Below are 27,076 nucleotides of genomic sequence, written 5' to 3' on the forward strand. Positions count from 1 at the left end.
CTCCGCGGGAAACAAAAATGGCGAGGGGCTACGGTGGAGCCGGGCTGTCTGTGAAGCGGGTCTGACCCCTCCCCCGCCGCCTTTCCGCCGCTGTGCTGCGGGGTCCGTGCTCTGGGGGGTCCCGCTGCGTACCGAGGGCCCGGCCGCACCGGGGCGCCGGGGGGAGGCTCCTGAGCGCGCTGATTTCCCTGTATGAGGCGGTTGGCACCACTGGAGAGACCGAATGAGGTGAGGGGTGGGTGGGGGGGCGGGCTGCGGCGGGGGGGCGGAGGGAGGGGCGGCCGGGCCCCGCGCGGGGCGGGGGGGGGGGCGGGCGCGCCCCGCAGCTTGGACCGCCGGTGCCGCATCCCACCCCCCGCGGCGGCCGCGCCACCCGTCGGGGAGGGGGTGCGAGAGGCCCCGCTCCGGCGCGGGGGGCCCCGGAGGCCGTCGGAGGAGGGGGAGGAAGCTCCCTCCGAGGCGGACGCTGGCAGGCAAGGAAGGGGTCAGTGGTGCTCTTCAGTGACCAAAACAAAGGGAGCGGAGGCAGCAGGCCATCTCACGGGGCCCGTGGAGGTGCTGCAGCGGTGAGGTCGCGGTTAGGCTCGCGCCAGCTGTATTTTTATCTTCTCGTTTAAGGATATTGTCCGAGTAGGCTGTATTTGCTCGAGTGCGAAGAGAGCAGCACAAAAGAGGTGGTGGTGTTCGCTGGTAACTTTGTTTTTGCTTTCTTTTTTTGTTTGTAACGCCTCATCTCTCAGGCTCTGTCAAGCTAGACAGTTTGAATGTGCTTAGAAGCTTATATTTTTCTGAGTCCACTCAAATATGGTAACTGTTGCTGGCTGAAAGGATGTGCAATAACGCATTTTCTTTTCTTTGGTATTTGAATTCTGTAGGAAGAATAGATTGATACTTTTGTTAGTCGAGGAGAACAATATGGTACTGTGTTAGATGCTCTGGACACTGATATTAGTGTTGAACTACTAGGGGTTATCATCCTTCCATGAAGTATCTGGGTGCTATTTAAAGGAGAAGGCCAGCACAATTAAATGAAAGGGCCAGCCAGGAAAGCAGTGTAGTGCTGTTACTTGAATTTCTGATAGTTAGGCCTTGCTGATGACTTTAAAAGGTCAAACGTAGTAATGGATAATAGCATGATTTTCTCCCAAGTTACCGTAAAGGAAATTGATCAATGCTTTATACCTAAACTGTCAAAAGCATGGGATAATAAGGAAACAGTTTCCCCTGTCGTTTTTCCTTTTGGTCTGTAATCAGGTTGCTAAAAGTTAACACGTTAATGTTTGTTCCTTTTTTTGAGAGCTCAAATTACAATTAATTTGAAAGCATTTGCGGTTAAAAGAAGAAAAAAAGCTTAGTTCCTATAGTATTAGAATACAGGATAAGCAGTTCATAGCTTTTTAGTGGAAGGAGAATAAGGGAAAACAAAGACTGAAAAAATGTAAGAAGGTGCATTATAAAGTAATGAAAGTCAGAAGGATCTTTGCAAGGAGCTACAAGCTGATGAAATGTGGATCTATACTGAGAGTGTAATGTAGTAATGTTTTCCACAGTTAACTCTGATTTTTGTTAGATACAGATGTGTGGCTTCTTGACAAGTTGTCTTTTCTACTCTGGGAGGAATTTTAAATCAGATGTAGAAGCTTCTCAAAAGTTGGCTTAATATGGCCAGTCACCAGTTGTTGAGGGATATAATTTTTTTAAATAGGTGCAAGACACGCATTGGTACTTATCAAATACACTTGTTTGTCTTTCCCTGCATTGGGAGGTTAGGTAAAGTTTGAGAAGAGCATCTGTAACAAATAAGTTGCAGTTCATTTCCTAGTGGAGAGTGGACTTCTGTATTCCCTGGAGATAGATGAGAATGAATATAGTACTGGAGGCACCTAAAATTGCTTTAAAGCATATTTTGTGCTCCTCATGCTGGTTGTGGAGGAGAAAGCTTGGAGGGAAGAAACACGTGTGACTAGAAGCCAATACGAATCTTCGCTTAGTTTGTGAATTGTCAGTACTTTCCGTGTGACTGATCTCTGAGCTTGCTGCAGAGTTGGTTTCACCTTCTTTACAGGCCTTCCTTGCAGGAAATGGAGGGGAAGTGTGTCTTTGAGTATAACACACCAGGAGAAGAATTATAAAACCACAGGTATTGCTGGAGGGTCCTTGGGCAGGGTAATACCTGTTACTGAAAGCTCTGAAACTAGTTGAATTTACTCTTTGAACAATCTAGATTTCAATCTCTTCATAGAAGGTATAAGCTTTATGGAGGAGTGAAATCAAGATGCTTAGTTTTCTTTGAGAGAAAGAGGGCTGATGATGAGAGCATTCCTGATGAGTCTGGACGTATTCCATTCACTACATATCTTGGATAATAATAGTAATCTATTTATGTTTTAGATATATTTATTTTTAATTTCCTTCTGTGGAGTGCTTATGAAGGTTGCTATTCTTGTAGACTAGCCTTAAAGCAGGAAATTTTATCTTTGTGGGGTTTTGATCACCTCTGAAATACTTTTTCTTCCCCCAGTGCAAGTCAGCATGTTGTCTGTTATCTCTTTCACTGGTTGGGCGCATGGTCATACTAAACTCTTATGTATGTTGCTGGGCATCCTGTATTTGGATACTGTAGAAACCCAAAAGGCAGTAGCTGTGTTCAAGGAGGTGCTAAGTATACAATTAAGGGAAGTTCTGATCTGAAAAAGTGTGTTGCAACCTGATACCATTGTTTTCTCCCTGATACTACCTTCTGCCTCTTCTCTTTGTGTACAAACCCATGATCAGTCCCAAACAAATGGCTCTTAAGAGTACAGGACTACCCTACCCTATTTTCCTACATACTAAATATGTAGGGAAATATGTTATTCTGTAATGAACTTCTAAAGACTAATACTTTGCATATCAAATAGAATTAAAACACTTCTAGTTATTATTTTTGAGGGAGAATGTGAGCAAGCCAAACCACAGTCACAAATGATTGTAGTATTATGGACATGAGAATTCATTACCCTGGTGTCTACCTCTTTTTAATAGTATGAGTCAACCTTGTTAAGGACAGTCATACTTCATAGGTTCAAAAGATAACTCAGGTTAGAAGGGATCTCAGGAGTTCTCTAGACCTGCTCAGTGTAGCATCAGCCATGAGGCCAGACCAGGCGGCTTTATCCAGCCAGCCCTTGAAAGCCTCCAGCGATGGAGGCCACACAACCACTCTGGGCCCCTGTTGCACGGCTGAACTGTCCTCATGGAGGGGGAAAAAAACATTCCCCCTCCGCTGACCCAATACCCACCAGAATCTCTCTTATTTCAACATATGCATGTTATCTCTTGTCCTCCTGTCATGCACTACTGTGAGGAGACTAATTGCACCTTGCTAATCCTAGCACAGGAGCTGGAAGGCTGCTGTTCGGCCTCCCTGAAGTCTTTTCTTCTCCAGGCTGAATGAGCCTGGTTCCCTGAGTCTCCTCTCACAGGACAAGTGCTCCAGTCCCTGACTGTCTTGGCGGCCCTCCACCAAACTCATCTAGTTTGATGTCTTTCTTGCACTGCGAGAACCAAAACACAGTATTCTAGATGCTGTCTAAGGAGTTCTGTGTAGAAGAAAATAATCACTTCCCCTCAATCTTCTGGTTCTGTTCCTATTAATATAGCCCAGGACACCACTTGTCTTTGCTCACAGGACACACTGCTGGCTCATGTTCTGCTTTCTGTCTTGTAGACCACCAGCCCATCTCGCAAAGTTGACCCCCAGCCAGTCTCAGCCTGGGGTTCTTTCTTCAGATGCAGTCCTTTGCTTTTGTCTCTGTTGAATTTCATAAGGTTCCTGTCAGCCACCTCCTTCAGTCTTGCTGAAGTTGAGGTGACATCCACTCCTCTCCCATCATCCACAAATCCTGCCATTTTTAACTCAGAAGGTGGTCAGGTTGGTCAGGCCATGATCTATCCTTGGTAAACATGCACTGACTGTTCCTAGTCACCACTTTTCAACGTGTCCGGAAATGTCTTCCAGGAAGACTTATTCTATGACTTTCCTAGAGACCAAAGTGACGCTAAACAGTCTGTGGTTTTCTGGGTTGAACTTTTGGCCCATTCTGAAGATAGATGTAACATGTCCCATTCTCTTATCATTATAGGTTACCCCTGTTCACTACAACCTATGATGGTAAAAAACAGCCCCATGAGAACATCATACAGCTATCCTGGTGGTCTTAAAAGCAGCCTGTCTGGTCCCATGGGCCTGAGTGAGTCAAGCTGACATGTTTGTTTAAACATATGCAGCAAGCCAACTCACAGGCCACTCAAGCAAGCAATGCTTAACATCATGAGTAGAAGTTGAAATATCATTTAATGCAGAAAAACTTTGTCCTATCAATGATTTCAGGGCAACTACTCTATATAAGCTGCTTCTTGTCAGCAAGATGAGAAATTCTAACTTGTTTACTTCTCAGCTCTACCCAGTCAACCATAATACTACCCATGATGATCATATGTAATTTTCATTCAAAACATTACTATTCCAATAGGATGGTGGTTGGTTTGTCAGGTTTTGTTTGTGGGTTGGGTTTTTTGTTTTTTTAAATCCTTTGGAAGAGCCTTAAATTTTGACTGTGATTTTTGCTCTGATTTATTCTGTCTGGTTAGACACTTTAAAGAACTCTCTAGTAGTCACAGAACATCTTTTCATTAGTGTGGTTTTTTGAGTAGTTCTATACCTTCAAAAGTATAACCATCACATTACCTGACAAGAGTAATAAGTTTTGCTTCTAAAGAAATAAGTGGTAATAAGAACTAAGCGAGTCCCTGCAGCCCATTCAGCTGATAAGCAGTTAGGTCTATGAATCTGTTGCACATGAGAAAGAAGGTTGGCCAGAAGATTGAGGGGAATCATCATTTTACACAGAACTCCTTAGACAGCATCTAGAATACTGTGTTTTGGTTCTCGCAGTGCAAGAAAGACGTCAAACTAGATGAGTTTGGTGGAGGGCCGCCAAGACAGTCAGGGACTGGAGCACTTGTCCTGTGAGAGGAGACTCAGGGAACCAGGCTCATTCAGCCTGGAGAAGAAAAGACTTCAGGGAGGCCGAACAGCAGCCTTCCAGCTCCTGTGCTAGGATTAGCAAGGTGCAATTAGTCTCCTCACAGTAGTGCATGACAGGAGGACAAGAGATAACATGCATATGTTGAAATAAGAGAGATTCTGGTGGGTATTGGGTCGGCGGAGGGGGAATGTTTTTTTCCCCCCTCCATGAGGACAGTTCAGCCGTGCAACAGGGGCCCAGAGTGGTTGTGTGGCCTCCATCGCTGGAGGCTTTCAAGGGCTGGCTGGATAAAGCCGCCTGGTCTGGCCTCATGGCTGATGCTACACTGAGCAGGTCTAGAGAACTCCTGAGATCCCTTCTAACCTGAGTTATTCTATTATCCTGAACAACTGTAGAAATGGAAAATAATTTTGGGAATGTATTTCTTATCCCCAGTCATTACTCTTTGCTTTTCTAGGCTGAGGGATTCCTAGGTTAGAGTCTGTTTTTCCTTCTGTGCAGTTGGTGATGTGGCTTAGGATTTTGATTGTATCAGAATACAGTATAGTGTACAGATAAGGAGCTCAAAGTATATCTTGTAGATATTCTATGACATGGCATATTGGAAGCTCAATATTCATTTGCATACATGAAGTAGCATAAAAGGATAGACTATAATTACATTTGTACTGGATCCTCTGCTTGACAGGAATTCATGGCAATTTACTAATAGCCTGTTCATGTATAGTTGCAACAAAGTTGCCATTATAAAAATCAAAGTGAACTTTCTGTCTTTTGAATCAGACTGATCTGAAGTTTGAGCCCAGGTTGGGGTGGAGGAAGTATTGTGTTAGATCTGTTGTCTTGGCCCTGCAAAATCTTTTCTTTGGGGGAGGGAGGTATGGTTGACACAGTAACAAATAATGTTTGGCATGAGATCTCATAAATGGCAGAGAAGCTGCAAGGAAGATGGGAAGAACCTCCAGCTGCTAACAGAGGTACTGGATCCCAGTCACAGGTTAGCAGCTCCATTGGAAGCATGGCTTGGGCTTGCTTATGCAGTGCTGGGTAAACCAGCTAAGATTGTGGCTCTCAGGAAAGATTCATTTCCCTTTTCTGCTGCCTTCTGGCTGTGAGTGTGCGCTGCTTACCTGGCTTGTCTAGTCACCAGACCTTTCTGTGAGGTGCTTTAATTGGTTTAAAATATCAGAAAATTAATCCATATTGAGGGAGAGAAAACTGAATGGAAAGTTTATGGAGAAGTCAGCTTGTTATTCTGGAGCTGGTGGGAGGGGAGCAAGTTGCTGTAGTGGATAAGCCGTGTGTGAAACTGCCCTCACTTTTGTGTGTTCTGAGCCCTTGGTAGACCCCCACTCACCCATTCCCTGTGATACGTGAACTGTCCTGTTTTAAGGACAGCAGAACAGACTGCTGGTATCTTACAACCCTTCTTCATAGTTGAGTTTTTAAAGTTTCATAAAAGTGTAGTTTGTAACTTCAGACACAACAATTGATTAATCAGCAGTAATGTCACACTTCCAGAACTTAAACTGATTATCTCTAGTTATAGTAATTTCTTTCACTAGATCTTCCTCTCCTATGTGATACCACATTTTCCAGTTTTGAGAGAGATCCTAAACCTGTGTGAGTTGTCTTAGTAGAATGATCTGTGTGTGTGATTTCTAGTGTGAATTCTCTTCTGCTAAATCTGCTGGCCTCTCTAAACTCATCTTCCATTCAGTGTGATTTGTATTTACTGAGAATAAATGAATTATCTGTAGGTCCCACTTTTATGAGTTGTCTCTAGTGGATTAAAATTTTTTTATAATATGCTTTGGGCACTCAGTTGTTGAAATTTAGTATCTTTAAATTGGCTTCCAAAAACTGTCTGTACTCATAGGGTAGCTATATCATCTGTTGCTGTTGCAGTACTTGTGAATGAGGCAGCCCTTCTGGAAGAGATTTCCTGAAATTGCTTGGATTGTCAATGAAACTGTCTATGGTTCAGTCATGCAGTCTGGCAGTGCCAGTTGAGGGAGTTTGTGTCCCATGTTGCTTGTTTGCATTGGTTCTGTTGTGCTGACAAACCATTCTGTGAAACAAATCAGTGAACTGAGATGGCTGAAAAAATAACTCTGTCAAGGGAGTTTTTCTTAACAGGAGTTGTTTCACAGCAGCTGTTACAACTGGAGGAGTACAGGAGTATGAATGACCTTAACCTGGTAGTGCTGCTGAGGAAAAAGATGCTTGGAAACAAGAGGGAGAGTGCTCAGTCTTTTTAATCCTCCAGCCTCTTCTGGATTAGGATTTGGCCTTCCAGTCTCTTTTTTTTTTTTTTCATAACTTTTCTGCTTCTTCCTTCTGTAGGATTGCTGTGGAGATAGAGGAGTCAGAGGCACCAAATGAACGTTAAAATTTTCTATGCTCTAATAAAGAATTTGGAAAGAATTACAAACAAGTCAAAACTAACAGAAACCTGATTTTAACTAATACAATGCTATGTGTAGTAAGTTGTCATGGTTCACAAATCAGACCGACTTAGGTAGCTTACCTTCAGAGGGAGTTTGCCATTCCTGTTGACAAAGAATGACAGCTATCTCCCACTGTTGCAGCGTATTATAAACTAATTCATTAAGTAGATGAATAAGAGGTCTTCTGCCTGTCTTGCTTGAGAATATCTATGGTTATCTAGACCCCAAGGTGAAAAATTAATGAGCATTTTCATGAGATCAGCTTTTCAAGAAGTGGTGGAAATGTACTTGAAGTGTATTTCAACACACGGACTCATTTTACTGACTTCCCTCACTAACTTTGGAAAGATTGTATGGGTACATAAGTACTTTCTTTGCATTTTAAGTGCCTGAGTAAGAATACAGCCACAACATATTCAGTATTGAGTAAAGGATGTGAAGCCAAGGTACGTTAGACATGCTGTATGACATGCAGTGTAGTTTAGTTGTGCAAGTTAAAATAAGATAAAGTAGATTCTTATATCGGATAAGTTTTTCTGAAAAACAAGACATCTGTTAGATATTTTGCAATGAGAAGTTCTTGGAGAAAATTTTTTAAGACAATGAGGAAGTTATTTAAAGTTTACTAACTTTGTTGGTAACTGAAAACAGCATGGTAGGGAGGTGCTATGGAGCTAACTTCAGGGAAGACTGGAAAGCAAGTTTCTGGAAACTATGGAATGGTTAAACTAATTTCAAAATTGGCAAGAAGAAGTTAACCTTGGTTTGCATTTTGACTTGACTTACAACAGAAATTTTATTTTAATGGTAGGTGTGGCTTTTTGGTACTCCACTACAGTGGAGAGAGCTGTGGCAAGACAGATGAGAAAGTTGTTTTTATGCTGGTCTGCACTGAATTTCTTGTGCAGTGTTTCCAGAAGGCACTTCAGAGACACCTACTTGAAGTAACTTATGGTTTGCTAATAAAAGTCAACTTATTAAAACAGTAGCTCTTCCCACTTAATCTCCATCAAAAACGTTGAGGGAATGTTTCCCTGAAGAGGAACTTCTTATCCATGCGGAAAGCAACTGTTAAGCTAGTGTCAGCCTATTGTGATAACTAACCCTATTTTCAGTCCATGCGTTAGATAAACCATAAACTGCCACAGCAGGAGCTACTTCATGAGCTGTTTAGTCATCACTTCAGCAGTGCTATCTCCCACAAAGAGGGCAGTGTGGACAATGGAGAAGTGTCTGCTTTATTGGCTCAGACCTTTACTGTGTGTCAAGATCCTTCAGTGTCTGAAGTAGCTATTGTGAATTTAGGCTGTTGTATAAGTCAATGTATAGACTCATTTAAGGGCTTTGTGCCAGAAAATGATGCACAACACATTTTTGTTATAATTTGAATGGAGTTATGGGACAAACTTCTGTACTTAAAAGAACGTCATATGCTTTTGAAGACTTTTTAAAACATAAAACTCAAAAATAGTTGCTGATTTTTCAAATGGACGTGTACTAGATTGTGTATAATAAATGAATTGTGTCTTTTTGCTTATTCTGTACGAGGTTGTTCACACCTTTTTTCAAGTACTGGTAAAGAAGAGCCAACATTCCTGCCTTGTAGCTGCTTTCTCTAGTCTCTTAAATCAGACAAAAATCTGGAAAGAAAATCTTTGAACCTCTAGAAGAGAGTAGTCCTGTCACAACACTTGTAAAACAGTTTCAAGGTGCACTAGTGAATTTGCTAGTGCTTTGAACTACACAGGCAACTTACTGACCCCTTTAATATGCTAAATAAAGTTCATAGATGTAGTTTGAAGTATCTGAATACTTTGTAATGCTGAGTCTTTTCCAAGAAAAGGATTATTAGCTGAAACCAGGTTATAGTTTCATAAGTATTTCTAGCCTGTTTTAATCAAGCCTTGCCTAGCCTTTGAACATTGCTTGCTTTGTGCTAAGTTGAATATGTGTGTAGTCAGAAAGATTTGGGGAACTAATGACGGTGAAACCATTTTTTCCTCTCTTGGCTGGCTGACTTCAGACACATTTGTTTCTGAGCCTATTTGGTACTTGGGGATGTAAATGGCTGTACAGATGTGAAGGAGAGAGTAGAATGTGGTTGCAACAAGTGTTAAGGGCTGAGGCCCTTGTAAAAAATTAAGCTGCTTTACAAGATAAGGGGCAAAATGTACAGTGATGTACAAAAGATGGTAAGTTTAAATAATGAAATATTCTAAGGTTGTGAGGTTATGCAGAATAGTGTAGAAAGTGTAGAAGGGCTTCATGCTACTGAGTGGATAATGAACTGGCAAATGAAATCTGGTGCAAACAGTGATACACAGTGGGAAGAGAAACAATAGTCTGAGAGCAGTTAGAATGAGAATGTGCAGTTTCTAATACTACTTCAAAATTTTTAACTCAGTGTCTGATTGCAGCAGAGGGGAGGGAAGACTACAGATGTTACTAGTTTGAAAGGAGCAAGGAATAAAAAAAGGCCTGGTCTGCCAAGCTATTATTCTGTTACCGTAAACTGATTTTGAATGTTGCATGCATCCCATCCCATTTATCAGAGGTTAGAGTAGAACTGGGGAAAAGCAGCGGTAACTTTAAACAGCTTTCATGTGAGAAGCAGCAAAATTGGTAGGATACTTTATCTGAGAAGTATGGCTGGGTGGGTCTAAACATTGTTGGGGTATGAAGGGAGAAGGTGGAAAATGACAGTTTAGTGTTGTGATGAAGGGTGTCAAATGAAGTGCCAGCTGTGAAAAGCCAGAAGAAGTGCTGCTTTACAGATTCAGGAAAACATGTAGGGACTACATAGGGATTAAGAAAAGATAGGCTTTACTGCTTGAGGTCTTTGGATCCACAGCTTGTAAGAGACCTAGAGAATACTTGGGAGAGGAGTACTATTGTAAGTTTGTTCTGTTTCTCTAGTCTTACCTAGTCACCTGTCTGAGTATTTTTGTATTTGGAATCAGGTCACCAGTTGAAGTCCTGCCTAGTTGTGCATGAGGGCGCCAGAATTACTGGGTGAAGTGGAACATTTGTCTGGCCCATTATGGCTGCTCTTACTGTCATGTCATTGTTTAGACTTACACTGATTATAAATATGCTTAAAACAGCTGTCTAATTTTCTTGTGTATGACCTTTTTGGTTTAAACTGTTTTGTACTAAAAAAATTGTTGATTGCTCTCTAGAATATTAACTTCTGCATTTTTGCGTATTTTTTATGTTTTAAGCCATTAGAATTCCAGTTCTATTTTTGCATTGAATGTTAATAGTAAACATTTTAGGGAGAAGGGATTCCCTTCTCTTTGAAACTTTAGAGTAACTTCTCTAACATCTGAATAGTAATTCTCATCAAACTATATAGGGCACTGATTCATTTATTGGTTTTGTTGGTGGTTTGTGATTAATTCAAAAGCTTCTGGTGCTGATAATGTACCTAAGCTATCTTGAGTGAGGTGAAACTTTGCTCTTTTAATTGCCTCACTCCTGTTTAACTCTCTGATCTGTCCTTGTGTTTGCACCATCATTATACATAGATTTAATTTCCAAAGAGAAAATACATTTGGATATATGAATGTAACTTTGTTTTATAGTCTCAAATTCTGCCTATTACTTAGGAAGCATCTTTGTGCATTCTCTGCTCCTATTTTATAACTTTGTCTTCTGCTCCTTTACTTCAAGTGTGGTGTTTGATAGCTAGTCTGACATAAAAGCATATTCATACTTATATGTATTTATATATAAAAATAGGCTATGTATTGTGGAATTGCATGAGGACAGAAGGATTATTGATTCAAGTAATTTATCGTTTTGAGTTTCATGTGTAAAGAAAGGTTGCAAGATAATTTGTTTTACTTTTTCTTTTCCTCTCTGATTCTGACAGAGAGGAAAACTTACTTTGCATTAGAAACTTAACATGTAGAAATATTTCCTGTGCTGAAACCTCTACAGCTGTGCTTAGTTGCAGAGCATGATGCTGTGTTGGAGGTACCTGAGGTTAGTATAGATGTTGAGTTAGCGTAGTGCTCAACCTGGCGTCTTCCTTTACACCCCCCTATGTGATGTGGTGGTTTATTTTTTTAATTCATTCTGAGTAACTAACTGCTGGGTACCATGTTAGTTGTCGACTACCACTCTTCCAACCAAGGTAACGTAGTTAGAATTGGCTTGGGACCTTTTTTAGCTTCCTTGGAATTTTAGAAAACTGTCAGTGACTAGTAACTAATGTTTTGCAGGAGTAATCCTGTATTGAATGTTTTGATGCTTCTGGTGACTTTGAAGAGTCTCTGAGCTGGAAGGTTTGTGTCTCCCCATCCTCACTTACATTAGTTCATCTCATAGAAGATTTTTTTGTTATATAAACTTGTCTCTTTCAAATTTTGTAGACTCTTATAGTAGCAGAGGCACAGCTACTAGAGGTGCGTAAAGTCTGAAAACACGACTAGATTTTTAGTTACTTGAAGTTAGCTAAGTGAGTTATTTTTGTGAATCATATTAATATTTAAAATATATGGTTTCTTTAACCTAAACCTGATTACCTTTTCTCTTGCTTCCTTTTCTTTAGAGACTCTACAGCGGTGGGTAATTCACTGGTCCATAAGCGGTCTCCTTTACGTCGAAGCCATAAGACCTCAGCATCTCTGACCAAGCTGTCATTACGTGATGGACAGAAAGCCAAAAAGCCACTGTGTAAATTTGAAGAAGGTCAGGATGTCCTAGCTAGATGGTCAGATGGCTTGTTTTATCTTGGAACTATCAAAAAGGTAAACAATTTTTTTAACTTCACTGGAGTCTTACAGTATCATATATTGGTTAAATATTACAGTATTATTGTCTCACTTAATATTAAATACATTCTTCTGTTTACTCCTTATACTCATAGCTTCCACTGTATTTTTGTTTTTCAGATAAACAAACTGAAACAGAACTGCTTCATTATATTTGAAGACAGTTCTAAATCCTGGGTTCTCTGGAAGGACATACAAACAGGCAAGAACTTCAGTGAAGTAGTAATTGTTTGGTATTTTATTTGTTTAGATTACTAGATCTGTTGAAATAAATTATTACATTATATTCTTGTATCCTAAAGAGCAATATAGTTTAATGTGACCCAAGATCATAAATTAGGCAAACTAAAAAAAAAAAAAAAAATTCAAACAACTATCATTACAGCTACTTTTTTGGTTTTTTATTTTCACATAACTGTGTGTAGGGAGGGGAGAACACTTCTAAAAAAATCACATTTGAGTTTATTTGGATGGGGATGGAGTATAATATTCTGTCTTAACAGAAGACTCCAGGCCCTAATTTACACTGAGTATATGTCCTCCTGTTGTTTTCAGTTGAAACAATATGAAGTGGAAAGAAACCAAAGACTGGAAAATCCTGGGTTTGAACGGGGTTTTCACACTTAAAAGTAACACCATAACTGTTGCACATAAGAAACCATTACAGATTTTGGTGTATTCATGTGATGTAAAGCAATGTGCAATTATCAAATGAGACATCTATTGTATATTAGCTTTGATTTTTTTTTTCAGATATTTGGGGAGTAGCTAATATTTTAATAATCTAATGCTAATGAAGCATGGATGACAATTTCTTCTGAAAATCAATTATAATTTCCTCATCATATAAAGGCAATGGAAATCTGATCTGACTCTTGCTGATTCTTGGTGTTTAAACACTTTATCTGCTAACAGGAGTTTTGTATTCATAAAATCAGCTGCTTTAGTTCTGAGAAGCTTTTAAAATACTGTTCTGCTTCTGTACAGTACTAGTTTTATGATCTTTGATTAATTTATTGGAACAAACTCTAGTGTATAACATGTAGATTAAGAAATTTATGTTTTAATCTAGTTTATTACATTGATAATGTGATATAATTGGAGAAGATGTAGTTTTGCTTCCAATCTGCAAGCTATTTTTTTTTTATTACCTGTACTGTTACTGTGTGCTTTGTATGCTTTCTGATATGTATAAGAAGTAATAGCATATTTCCTACAACTGTTGGAGTTTAGTAGTAAAGCACTTTGAGCAGATCTGTCAAAGATATTTACCAAATTGTGCATATATTTACATAAAAAGAAGCACAAACTACTGTAAACACAGAACATATCCATCAGTTGTCCAGACAGGATTTGTTATTTTTTAGTCTGCATTTACATTCTTTAGTTATTTAATTTTCATTGTTGATGTTAAGGAACCATGGACTGCATAGTAAATAGGTAATATATAGCCTATAAATAGCCAATACCCTATGATAAGTGATATAAATATTTGTAACCCATAGAGTCTGGACAAAATGTCTGAACTTGTTTTTGTTGGAAAGTCAGGCTCTGTAACAACATGTTTCTGTAATACATGGATCTGTAACTGAAATGATGAAAAAAGCCACATGCTTTTTTGTCGTAACCATTCCAGCTGCAGATGTAATCTGAAAAGAAATATATCACACTTTCATCTTTGTTTAGGAGCCACTGAAAGTGGGGAAATGGTCTGTACAATATGTCAGGAAGAGTATTCAGAAGCACCGAATGAAATGGTTATATGTGATAAATGTGGGCAAGGTAACGACACTATTTTTTTCTATTTACTGCTTTGTAAAAGATGCTTTGATTTGTTTTATGAAGGAGGATATTTGCCTGGCTATGACTGCTCAACTGATCTTAAATTTTATAGACCTTAGTGGCTATTAAAAGCTCAGTGAATAATGATAATCCATGTTAAAGTGACTAACACCTGTTCTGTAAGAAGAATTTATTTTTTTATACTAAGAAAATTTAAAAGATCATTTTGAATGTGGTGCAAATCTTTTTGATCAAATTTTTGACAATTAATGGTGGATAATAATTTATAGTTGCCTTAAAATTTTGTATAGATAATTCTGTGTAAGCTTCTTTTGCCATTTTAATAACACTTTCATCATGTTTTATACAGGTTATCATCAGCTGTGTCACACACCAAATATTGATTCCAGTGTGATTGATTCCGATGATAAATGGCTCTGTCGACAGTGCGTTTTTGCAACAACAACAAAGGTGTGTTTCTAGAAAGATATTTCTTAATACATCCCATATTGCATGCATAATTTGTTGTTGAAGTTGGGAAAAAAAAGAAACAACTTTTTTTCCAGTAGTTTCTTTTTTGTTAACTTTGATCTGAATGTAAGTTTTATATGTAGGGAATTAATGTTTAATTTAGAAATAGATGGCATTTGGCTTTCAGTTTATTTTTAAACAAATATGCTATTAAAACACAAATACAGGTGGAAGTATTTTACTTCATTATAGACATTTTTGTAACTTTCAAATGATTTAAAAGTTTTAGGAATATATTATTGGTTTTGTTAACCAATATATTTGTTTTGGCTCAGCGGGGTGGTGCGCTTAAGAAAGGACCAAATGCCAAAGCACTGCAAGTCATGAAACAAACATTACCGTATAATGCAACAGACCTTGAGTGGGATGCAGGTCATAAAACCAATGTCCAGCAGTGTTACTGCTATTGTGGAGGACCTGGAGAGTAAGTAAACAGATAATATATAAGAACCTTTCTCTGTAATGTAGGTGTGAACTTTGGCCCTGATCCTATAGACGTTTACTTCTGAACCTGTTAGTTTTATGTTTCTATTGTGTGTAAGTATTAAACTCAATGCAAAGTGGAATTTTGAATTTTATATATATATTTTTAAAATGTCTCATGGGAAATACTAGATTAATGGCTTTCCTTCTCCCATCAGATCTTCTGGTTTGTTGTAATTTTGTCATGTGACTGTCACATAACATCACAGTCCATTCTGCAACAAGCAAGAATATATTTTTTTGCATCACTAATGTTAACATGTTGAGATAGAATGGAGGTGTTTTGTTGATCTTTTTGCAATTCCAGGCAGTGTTTTCCTGCTGTTAACTCAGCTCTGTCATTAATCATAAATATAAATGTATGTAGAGATTAGCTTATTAAATTTTGTTGGAATAGACAGCTGTCTGATTCTACCATAACATCATACCCTGGATTGCAATTATTAGCAGGGGAAAGACTTTTTTTCCTTTTATGGCATTACAGAGTCCTCTGCTGGTTCTTTCTTACAAGAAAGGCAAGAAGAGGACTTCTTAAGCAGGTAGAGATAAATACTCTGGTGTCTGCATGGATGAATGAATGAATAAAATAGCACTGAAGACTTGAAGTCAAGGCAAGTCAAGAGTCCCACAAAGAAGTGAAGCTTTTGAGTTTATACTCACAGGACAGAGATCTGGTTTGAGAATTTTGCAGACTTGGACAAACATCGCCTTCAATTCTGGATAGTTCCTTTTCTCAAGGGAGAAGCTGGAAAAGGAAAAAGTGTAAACTATGAGGTTAATTTTGAGGATTCGAGTAGTTGAATGCTCAGAACAAGTGTTTGGGACTTAATGTGGCTGTGTTGTTCTTTGTGGAAAAAACAAGGAAGCTAATATGGTATGTGAGAAGGAGCTTATGTGGAGTTACTGAATTCTAATTGAGAATTAAAAGGTGGTTGTCAGAGGAAACTAAATTTTTATTTTCTTCATTTAATAACTTAATTCATGCTTTTACTAGACTGTCTTTTATTATTCTGTGTCACTTTTTGTCTACTAATGATTCATTATGGAACTAAATGTTACTGAAAAGTCTCTACAGGTGACTGTTCATTTTATAAACTAAAAATCAGCTTGGGTCAGAAGATCCCTTGCTATTTAATTTCAACGATGAAGAACAACTCTCTCTTAACACATCTTGTTTTTCTTTCTGTTGGTGAAGCTGGTATCTAAAGATGTTGCAGTGCTGCAAATGTAAGCAGTGGTTTCATGAGGCTTGTGTGCAGTGCCTCCAAAAGCCAATGCTTTTTGGTGACAGGTAAGAAACTTAAACTGTACTTTATCGTTGTCTTTAAAATGTGGAGGGAATCTCATGTGAGCTTTTATTAAGGCATCCATAATGTAACAGTATTTTCCAAAAACGGGGTGAGTTTCGTGTAGATTATATGAAAGAAAGCCCATGTTCAGGTCCTAGGAAAATAGTCTTCATCTCAGTTAATGAAGGAGGGTGGGGTGGTGGGTGGTGGAGAGGTAACCAATGGATAGTTGAATTTGAACTGTTACTGACTTCACTTTGTGTGAAAGTCCTTTATACTATAGGTGCTGGCTACTGGGAGACTGGAAGCTTTAAAGCAGACCACTTTAGTGGGCCTGTAAATTAGATAAGGGTTTTAAAGTTCACACTGTGTATGTGACTTAATCTCTTGTATGCACCAGGCACCATGCTTCAAGGTAGGCTGTCAGTGTGTGTGTGTGTGCAGTAGTAGTTCCCTGTACTAACAATATAAGAAACTGGAGAAATCTGGAAGAGTAGTTAGACTGAGGGGAACTCTGTACATCCTCTGATCATGTGTGATGAGTCAGAACAAAAGGAAATGAAAAAGAGCCCTTGTCTGTGCTTCCATTTTAAGAGGAACTTGGAGCAGTTGGAGCAGATGAGAGAACTGGAGAAGGGAATCAAGGAGTATTTCATTATCTATTGTACTTTCTTTTAGCTGTTGACTGTGCTGGAATGTTTGTATGAAGGAACCGAGTTAGGACCCAGAAATGCATGGGTCCTTTAAATGCATGCTTACACTGGTTCACAGGTTTCTGCATTTGAGAGAATGGAGTTGGGGACATTGCAGAGCATCTTCACTGAGATAGTCACAGGCTGAGGGACTTGCTCAGGGAGTATGAAACAGTGGTACCAGGGTAAAATTGAGGAAGTACCTGGTATCTGTCCCAGTAAGTATGAGCACAGATTGTGGAAGTTGACAAAAAGACGGAGAATGAAAGGACTCTCAAATATCACATGGCTGGGTTTCTAGCTGGCTTAACTCTAATTTTTTCATAACTAAGGTGTTAAAACATTAAGAGACTATGTGTGTGTGTGTGTATGGACACCCACCACCCAGACACATGTACATACACATATGTATGTATTTTTAGGTTTTATACGTTCATTTGCTCAGTTTGCAGTTCTGGACCAGAATACCTCAAACGTTTACCCTTGAGATGGTAAGTGTGAACTTAAAAAAAAAAAAAAGGGGGGGAGGGGGGGTGAGTTGAATTGAATACTTTCTCTGCTTTTCTCTGTGGTATTTTGATTCTCCTTGCAAAAAAGGAAATCCACTTGCTGTCTTGAGTTGTTTCCTGAGTTGTTCTTACTGCTTGTATGAACACAGACAACTTTGCCTTTAAAATGTAGAGATATATTGCAATTGTGTGCTCATGGGATTTATTCCTGGGATTGTTCAGTGAACTAGCAAGCAAGTACTTGTTGTACATGTGAAGATTGATATACCTGAACAAGTCTTTTTTGAAGGTTTAGGATCCTGCCGTTAGGTAAGCCAAATGTAGTGAGGACTTGAGTACAGATCTTGGCACATTTTATGGTAGTTTCCTTGATGAGACTTAATGGATAGTTGTAACTTGAAATCTTTGAACTACCCCATATTATAAATTATATCCTATTTAGTTGGATATATGTGCTAACAAATATATGGTGGAAATTACCTTGTTAAATGTTAAGTCACCAAAATACTTGCATGAATTCAGAATTGATACATTCATGTATGAATTCGGACTGACTTAAATATACCAAGGTTTAGACCAGTTTTGGAGTTTAAAAAAGTATCCTGACAATGAGATGAGGCAGAGATGAAAGCAAAATTCAAAGCAGAAGGAATCACTCGAGGAAGAGAAATGACAGGAGACTTCATAATGTTGTTCCCTGGATTGAGTGTTTTAAGTTGTGCTTTGTGTTCCTCTAACTATATCATGCTAATACCTTTTCTACTAAATTATTTCAAAGAAGAGCAATTGGAAGAAAAATACTTTTTTTTTCCTCTGTTTTTTTTAATTCGAATATTTCTGAAATCTAGGGTAGATATAGCACATCTATGCCTTTACAACCTAAGTGTTATTCATAAGAAGAAATACTTTGATTCGGAGCTTGAACTCATGGCCTACATAAATGAAAACTGGGATAGATTGCATCCTGGTGAGGTAAGTAATTGAAATAATCTTTCTTGGTTTTTCTCGCAGTACATACGTATGTTCTGAAAGTTAGTGACCTATGAACTGTTTTACTCTGGATGTTAAATCCTTTATTACCTTAAAATCTGGTAATCCCAAATAACGAGGAGATCATCTTAAATTTCCTTGCAGAAGTAGAATGCTTTTTAAGTGGTGTATGTTTTTGAGCTGTAAAATTTCTCAAGTGATCCATGTAACTATTATTTTATTATTTGCATGGCAACCTCAATTATTTATACTCAACTGTTTATTCTGTTGCCTATATATATTCCTTTTCTTTCATTTTATAATTCTTATGCTTTGATATTTTCACATGCACAGACGAGAAAATCTAAATGTAGAACAGAATGCAGAGTATGTTGCATATGAAGACATCTTCAAAGTCTCTAAGGAGTAACACGTAACAAATTATTGTACACAAACACTTCCTCTTTCCTCCCTCTTCCAAACATGGGGATGGTCAGTTCATGTCCAGGTCTAAAGACTGTTTTCATTCTTTTCCCATCTGATTCTGCTGCTTGTCAAGGCATCTTGTTTTTACTTCACTATTATACACTAGTATATAACACTAGTTATTTTTCCAGCTATTTGATTTACTGGGTGGTTACCTTAGCATTAAAAGAAGATGATTTCCCCAAGCAGACTGACTAAATATTGAACTAAGAGGAGCGGTGTAGATTTTTGTTTCTGCATGTAAGTTTGGATGCAAAATTTAGGTCTAAATTCAAATTGGCATACTGCTAGTAGAGAATGCACTTTTTTTGTGCATGAAAATTGTTTAGGGATTTGAAGTTGTTTAATACAGGTGGCATAGAACTGGTTGGAAATTTTCTTAGCATGAGTACATTCTACTTCTATACTACTTCAGTAAATTCATACATCTGTAATCCATTTTTACTAGCAGACAAAATTTGAGAATCAAATGTGTATTCTTTGTTTGAGTAACTATTTTTCATAAATAATGGAAAATAGTTTAAAATACATATGTTTAGACTATGCCAATATTTGTTAGAAAGACAAGCAAACACTCGAGCATTACTAAAAAATTACAATCAGTGTCATGAATAGACATCTGGTTTACTTTGGGATGTATGGCATCTATTAGTTAAATCATAATGGGTCAATAGTTCTGTCATATCAAGTTTCAAGCTTTAATTAAAAATGCTGCAGAAAATGTAAATCTCACCATTTTTTCAATAGAATGGAATGTTCTGACTGTCTTACTGTGCGGTTTAACAAATACATAAACAGTGTTTATTTTTGACTTCTGTTTCCCTTAGTGTTGAGGGAAATGTAGAAGAAATTAATGTTTATTTATTTCACATAATATAACTTTCTTTAGATTTAACAATTTCATGTCAGAATGGCCAGTCAGAGCAGTGTGGATGAGGAGAGTGGAGCTATCTGGCTGCCATGGACTTGGAGGACGTATGCCATTTTGAAGAAGTTGAAAGGCTACAGTCCTCATTCTGCTTTTCTTGCCCCTTTCTGGTTTCAATCCATCCATGCCTAACCTATACGAAAAACACATAATTAAGGGGGAGGAAGGAGAGGCGAGATCCAAAATAAGGAAACTCACCTCTTTAAGTAGTACTTTCAGTTCCTTAATCAGTATTTCTACATCTTCAAGGAAACTACTTTTAATTCTGAAGATTACCTTTTTGAAGGAGTAGATTTTGAATAAGTGCATAAAAGCTGTGTTGAGGAAATCTTCAAGACTTCATTCTGAAAAGGTTCTAAATGTCTCTCGCTAAGTTGGGAAAAATTGTGTCTTGAAAAATCTGAGGCAAATGTATTTCACTACTTTAGTTAATCTGATTTCTTTATTAGACAGAAATCAGTCACAGAAAGAATAACATCTAAAATATAATGGTTTTACTGTTTTTGTAATACTCTTAGCTTGCCACTGTTAGAAATGATACTTTGGTTTCTTTCTCTAGCTGTTTTATAATTGAATAAGAGGAAAAAGTTTTTTAGCCAAAGGTAAGATAGCAGTAAATGGTGGAATTATCAGACATCCTAGGCCAGTAATTTTTAGCGTGTTATTATTTAGGATGTAATAAATACGTGGCAGTTTTCTATAGTTAAGTGCTGCAGTGTTGCAAGACCTCTGGATAGCGATGGATTGTACTGAATGCATATGGTAAAGATGTGTAAAAATAGTTGTCACTTTCTTTGGCTAAAATCAGTTGAATATGTCCCTTAACTTTGGTAGTCAGGTAGGCTGACTGTGTATCTTGCCCAAAATTGTGTTAAGATATTGGGTTTTGTGAGTATATTTACTATTTTGTTTAGTTGTTAACACATTTAATCCTTTGAGGATTTCTATCTGTCCTGTTTGTATTCTTTAGAAGGTATTTGAAGGTTGGTTGTTTTTTTTAGCTGCAAATGTTGTACAGTCTGCTTTGTATTCATACTAATAGAGAAACTGATAAACTGTTTGTCAACTCTATAATTAAAGATAAATTTACTGCAGAGCCAATTGGATATAAGTTCTGGAACATTTTGGCATGGCAACTGAAAATATGGTAGCTTCACTAGAGTTTGAAAATAGCTGTCTAAATATAGAAATAAATAATCTTATTTTAAATTCTATTACATAAATGTTGTGTTCATAGTCACCACCATACTTATTCTGCTTTATGTCTCTAATTCATAAGTATGCGGTTTTTCAGAGAGAAGATTCTGTGCTTTGGTAGCTTGATAGGGACTACCTACTTCGGGCTTTGGTGCAAGAAGGGAGGTCAGACTGGAACTTAGCAAAAGGGGAATGAAAATGGATTTACTTTTTTAAGTCTAACTTTTCTGGGCTTTTTTTTTTTTTTTTATCATGTTGAGTAATGTTGGCAAAAAATGGGAATTAGATCCTGTGGCAGGATTTTGGTTAAAATGATCACCAATAAAATAACCAAGTTATTGCATCAGTATAGTTATCTTGTGCTTGCAGTCTCAATTAGTCTGGGAGTACGTAATGTCACAGAAGAATGCTTGTTAGCAGTCTTGGGAGGGCAAGCTATTATTACGTTACTTGAGTATACTAAATTTCTTTGAGATACTTTTTCTTGCACTTTTTACAAGTGAAACTCATATTCTTTTGCCTGGACTTGATCCTGGCATGAAATCTGTGGATGTAAATCACAGAATGTATGGTATAATGATTAATATTCTTTGGTATTAGGTAGTTTCCACAGGTAATACTTCATAAATGTACTTCACATCCAAGTCTGTAGTTACAGTGACTCAAAGTAACTGGAATATTTCTATTACTGAAGAATTCGACAGGTTAAATGATTTCTTAATACTTCACAGCTGGCAGATACACCAAAATCTGAAAGATATGAGCATGTACTGGAGGCATTAAATGATTACAAGACCATGTAAGTTATTGGTACTTTTTGTTTTAAATGTTGTTTGCCTATTTAATCTGATATAGATTTAGTCTTCAGTCTCCTTTGCTCAGTGATCTGATAAGCACTTTGGCTGCAGATAACATTTAAATTTTAAATAATGTTTCTATTTCAAACTATAACATTACGTAACTATTTGAGTGGAACCCAGATCATGAGAAAAAATTTGTTTTAACTTCCATCCTCTTTCCACTTCACATTCTGTATTTGAGAGTGAGGATTGTGTTAGGGGAAAGAGGGGAATAAAATAGCATTAGAATGAATATTCTAGTTTGCATAGTTTTGTTTGGCATGTACACTGTTACTTTAGAAGTTGCTTTCCATGGGGTCAGAATTTTAACAATTAATTTAAAATCATCTAGGTTTATGTCTGGAAAAGAAATAAAGAAAAAGAAACATTTGTTTGGCTTGAGAATTCGCGTTCCTCCTGTGCCACCAAATGCTGCTTTAAAGGCTGAGAAAGAACCGGAAGGAACTTCTCATGAGTTCAAAATTAAAGGCAGAAAATCATCTAAACCAATCCCTGATGTGAGGTAAACCAGCCTGGTTATTTGAGCAATGTTGTTGTAGATCAGGGCTACTTTGGGTGTATTTTTGGCGCCTGTGAGAAAGGCCTTTTCACTGTAGAATGTGTTTTTCTAAAAACTGTGAAGGTGGACTATTTGTGAGAACAAGGTCTTTGAATGGATTTAATTAGCTTTCTATTAGGATCCTTCTAAAAACCTCAAAAAAACCAAAACCTCAACATGAAATTTATCAGTAAGAACAATAGAAAACATCCCAGCTTTGCTGCCATTTGGGAAACAAAATCTCTTGCCTTTCTGGAACTCTTTGCAGTAATCTAACTAGAATTCTAAATAGGAAGTATGATGTGAAATTGTCACTTGTGTTAGTAAATGTGCCATCTTCTTTACCAAGTGTGATCATATGAATAAACAAACTTGTTCGTTCCTCTTCAGTGTTAGGGAATCAGTAATATCACTAGAAAGATCTTGTACCTGTTGATGTTTTTCTAGAGGCAACAATATGCAGCTTTGTACATGACAATCTTGATTTACCAAAATAACCTCATTTAGTGCAATGTTTTAGCAGTAGACATGTAATTGTGTATTCACGGCCAAAGGAAAACATGTATTCAATGAAAATCATCTTCAGTAATACAGAATAAAATATAAATTCTCTTCTAGGGAATTAAGTAATGGTATAGAAAGAAAGGGGAAAAAAAAATCAGTAGGTCGTCCACCTGGTCCCTATACAAGGAAAATGATTCACAAAACTCCAGAGTCGTCTCCTCTGGTAAGGTTTTGGATATTCCCCTCCCCCCTTTCCCTTTAACTGGATTATAATTTTTGAAGACAACCAACCAGTTAATCTGAATCATGATATTCCCCCATTCGCCCTCAAACAAAATTGATACAGCAATTAAAACTTATTTTGAAGTAATTTTTTTTTTTTCCCCCCCCCCCTTAGGATAATGAACCAGTTCCAGTGATAGAGAACCCAGCCTTGGAATTACCCTGCACTGTTGGGTAAATTAAAAAACAAAATTAAAAAAAAAACTTACCCCTGTAAAACATTTTAATACTATGTCATTTATCTGTTTGCTTCAAAATGTCAGCTCAGTTTTTAACATAAGATTATTTTCATTACATGGCAACCCTGTTATCTTGCATATCAGGAGATCTGATGGAACTGCACACTCATCCAATACCTCAGATGTGGAATCCACAGGTGCTGCCAGTATGAAAGAAACTACCTCATCTAGCATTTCCAGACATTATAGGTAATTATTCAATTATTCTATCTGCTATAAAGATTAAGATTTGCAATATATTCATTTTAATAACATTTTCTGAAGGTGGGGACAAGAAACAATTGGTTCAGCAATACTTCATCCTTAATAAAAAGAAGTTGCAGGGATCTTACAAGAGATATCTTGCCAAAGCATGGCATACAATGTTCTAAATCTGGTTTCTTAAAACCTGAGGTTCTGTTATACTTCCAGTCAGTTCTGAACGTTTTGGCTAACTTGCATGAAATCTGATCCAGGTAGTTTCAGAGAAATTAGTGTAACAAGATTCATGAAGATAGATGCTTGGATGAGAGAGCCAAACCAGCAACCCACACTTTTAGAGAAAGGCAGACAATTTCCTAATCGTCTGAGGCCTAGTTGTTGCCGGTGCTGTTTTGTTGCGGGTTTTTTTGTGTTTAAGTTTCTTTTTTAGTTGATGCTTTGTCAAAACAAAGGTAGAAGATAAGGTAGGAGGTTGACTTAAATTATGAGGCAGCTGGAGTAGATGTGAAATGGAGGTAAGGATATTGCAGAACTGGTGGGAGAGTAAATAGAGAAGAATTGAGGATATTGTAAAGGGGTATAACGCTGAAGGTGTGGTAATTCACTGGGATTTGAAATAATGAGCAACTGAGACTCAGAGTAGAACTATAGGTTGCATGAGGAAATACAAAGGAACAGGACAAAAGAAAACTAGTCTTTAGTTCTGCTTTACAAGACACAGGGTGAGTTGTTTTAGTTGATGTAAAATATGTAGTTAAATTACACTTACTGAAAAGAGTTAAACTCCATAAACACTTCCTGAGCTTAGTTTTCTAATAAAGGCCACAAAAGAGCTGATGTGTACCCTGAATTATTTTAGCAACATTTGTTTTTGTAGGTTTGTGTATTCATGTTAAAGAGTAAGAAGTATGCTTGTGACTTTCTACAGTCAATAGAGCATGAAAAATTTTTGGCACAGTCTTCATAAATTATTAACTACAATCGGTTTTTCTGTGAATAGTTATTTGAACTTTTCCCTCTCAAGTTCAGCAAACAAATTTCTGTCTTATTGAGGTACATGGATCCTCAGTCTACTTCATCTCCTATCTTTCTGGTTCATGCTATCAAGTGCTTTCATGAGTCATTTATGTGTGCATTACTGCTGTAAATAGTCTGTCTTTAAAAACTCATGTTTAACCTAGAGACTTCTGAAATTCATACCTAAGGACTTGAGTCACTGTTTCATATTTCTGCCCTTTATTCCATTCTTTTTTTAATGTTAAAAAGATATGCTTTTTTCCTCTGTATGTTACTTAGGAGTCTTAACATCAAAGTTTGCGTACCATTTAATTTAGGACTTCATCAAACATGTTTTAGTATGTGCAAATTATAGATGTAAGATTTTTCATAAGGATGTGTATCTTGGATGCTTTTAATATTAGGATGATGGTTTATTCTTGGATAATGTCAGAAGTTGCTTTTTTCATTACCAGAGATAAATCTGTGTGAGTTTTGGATATATATATTTTTCTGGCCACATATAATAAGTATTTAGAAAATCGTGTACTATAGAAAGTAGTGATGTAGAATACATTTTGCAATATCTTGTTTTGTATTTCAGAGTTTTAATTTATTGAGATGAATTCAGTTTGAAAAAAATAACTATGCATAAACTATTTTTTTTTTAGTCCTAACCAACATTAAGTCTCAAATTCTTTTATAGTATAGCTTTTGTAATTGATGCCTACCTGTGTGATAAAGCTGTATTTTTAATTTGTGAATTTAAGCACACTTTGGTGGAGACTTCTCTGAAGACTGTTTCTTCTAAATTTGCTGAAGAATGAGATTAAGCTGTATCAAAATACTACTCTTATGCCTAGATATGTTAATATGATTTAGCTAACCTTTCTGACATTGTTAAACCACTACAGTTTTTCTTATGTAAATAATCTTTATTTTGAAAGTGCCATATTTACAGTCATCTATCTTTAGGCAACAAGTATTTCTATCACTGAAAAATAGAATTAAAGTTATGAGTTGCATGGAAATAACTGATGATAAAGCATACATTTTGAATAAGTTTCTTGGAATTTATGCTGGTTTTTCTTTTTTAATAGTTTATCTGACTCGAGAAAAAGGACTCGTACAGGAAGAACTTGGCCTGCTGCAATACCACATTTGAGAAGAAGAGGTCGCTTTCCACGTAAAGCACTCCAAACTCAAAATTCAGAAATTGTAAAAGATGATGAGAGCAAGGAAGATTACCAATATGATGAACTCAATACAGAGATACTTAACAACTTAGCAGATCAGGAGTTACAGCTCAATCATCTAAAGAACTCAATTACTAGTTATTTTGGTGCAGCAGGTAGAATAGCTTGTGGGGAAAAATACCGTGTTTTGGCTCGTCGGGTGACACTTGATGGAAAGGTGCAGTATCTTGTGGAGTGGGAAGGAGCAACTGCATCCTGACTGTAGGACGGAACATTATGTTCACTGCACTGTCATCTGTAAGTACAGTTCATAATGCAGAGCCACGAGAGAAACGTCTTTAAATGTGTTTCTAAAAACAAAACAAAACCAGTTTAGCCTTAACATGTAATTGTTATCATTACAGCTCTTGTGATAAAGACTTATCTTTTTAAAATCTGATCTGAAACTTAAATTTTTTAATCTGAACATTGTTAGATTGTTTTAGGTTGGGATATTTTGGGTTACAATTGCTTAAAAATGTGCATGGTGTTTAAAAAAAAAAAAAGACATTTTCTAGAGAACATTCCATGGATACAGTTATTGTGATTTAGAGAAAATACTATGTAGATAGCACAAATCTTTGAAAAATTTTGGTTTGTTTTCTTACCCAAATGTTTGCAGAAATGTATTTCTATTTCAATACTTTCTAGATTTCATAAGTGCAGTGTATATAATGCCTACTGAAGACTGTAAAATACTGAAGTTTTCTTTCAAACAAAGTGTAAAAAAAAAAAAAGAAAAAATATATTGAGCCTGTAAATTGCTCTGTGACCAGACTTCATTGTCTTCTTAATATATTCTTTGTGTGTGTGTGTGTGCGCATGTGTGTGTGTGTATATACATATGTATATATTCACACACATACTTGTGCGTGTATATATATGTGTGATTGTGACCTATGCAATACAAATTATGGGATCGGGCAGATTCTGAGAATACATCCCATAATTCTTTTTTCAGGAATAGTTGCCAGTATTTACACAGCAGCATTTCTTCTCAGGCTTATTGGGTGCTGTTGCTTTCTATGTACTAAGGAAAAGTGTCAAACCAGTGCAGCGTGTTCTGGCAATGGGTGCAGTCATAGATGTTCATATGC

The 27,076-nt window shown here is 37.2% G+C and overlaps 2 protein-coding genes across 4 annotated transcripts in view; one reads left to right on the forward strand and one right to left on the reverse strand.

Annotated features, from left to right (window-relative positions):
- On the forward strand, positions 1–26,756 carry MTF2 (metal response element binding transcription factor 2). Of its 3 annotated transcripts, XM_074832510.1 has the most exons (15): positions 1–228; positions 12,036–12,234; positions 12,379–12,460; positions 13,945–14,040; positions 14,411–14,511; positions 14,847–14,995; positions 16,250–16,345; positions 17,458–17,526; positions 18,393–18,516; positions 21,856–21,923; positions 22,316–22,486; positions 23,141–23,249; positions 23,424–23,482; positions 23,632–23,736; positions 25,845–26,756. In XM_074832510.1, the coding sequence occupies exons 1-15, from the start codon at positions 224–226 to the stop codon at positions 26,197–26,199; spliced, it is 1,788 nt and encodes a 595-aa protein (XP_074688611.1). In that variant the 5' UTR covers positions 1–223; the 3' UTR covers positions 26,200–26,756. The 3 variants fall into 3 exon arrangements, with proteins under 3 accessions (XP_074688611.1, XP_074688612.1, XP_074688613.1); XM_074832512.1 differs by lacking the exon at positions 1–228 and having other exon boundaries at positions 12,379–12,480; XM_074832511.1 differs by lacking the exons at positions 23,141–23,249; positions 23,424–23,482.
- TMED5 (transmembrane p24 trafficking protein 5) overlaps positions 26,073–27,076 on the reverse strand; it is a 17,087-nt gene continuing 16,083 nt past the window's right edge. Inside the window, exon 5 of the mRNA XM_074832516.1 lies at positions 26,073–26,290. Coding sequence (XP_074688617.1) covers positions 26,221–26,290 — 70 coding nt within the window. The 3' untranslated portion in view covers positions 26,073–26,220. The remainder of the gene's footprint in view (positions 26,291–27,076) is intronic.

This window comes from Strix aluco, chromosome 8, assembly GCF_031877795.1.
Source record: "Strix aluco isolate bStrAlu1 chromosome 8, bStrAlu1.hap1, whole genome shotgun sequence".
NCBI classification, from domain to species: Eukaryota; Metazoa; Chordata; class Aves; order Strigiformes; family Strigidae; genus Strix; species Strix aluco.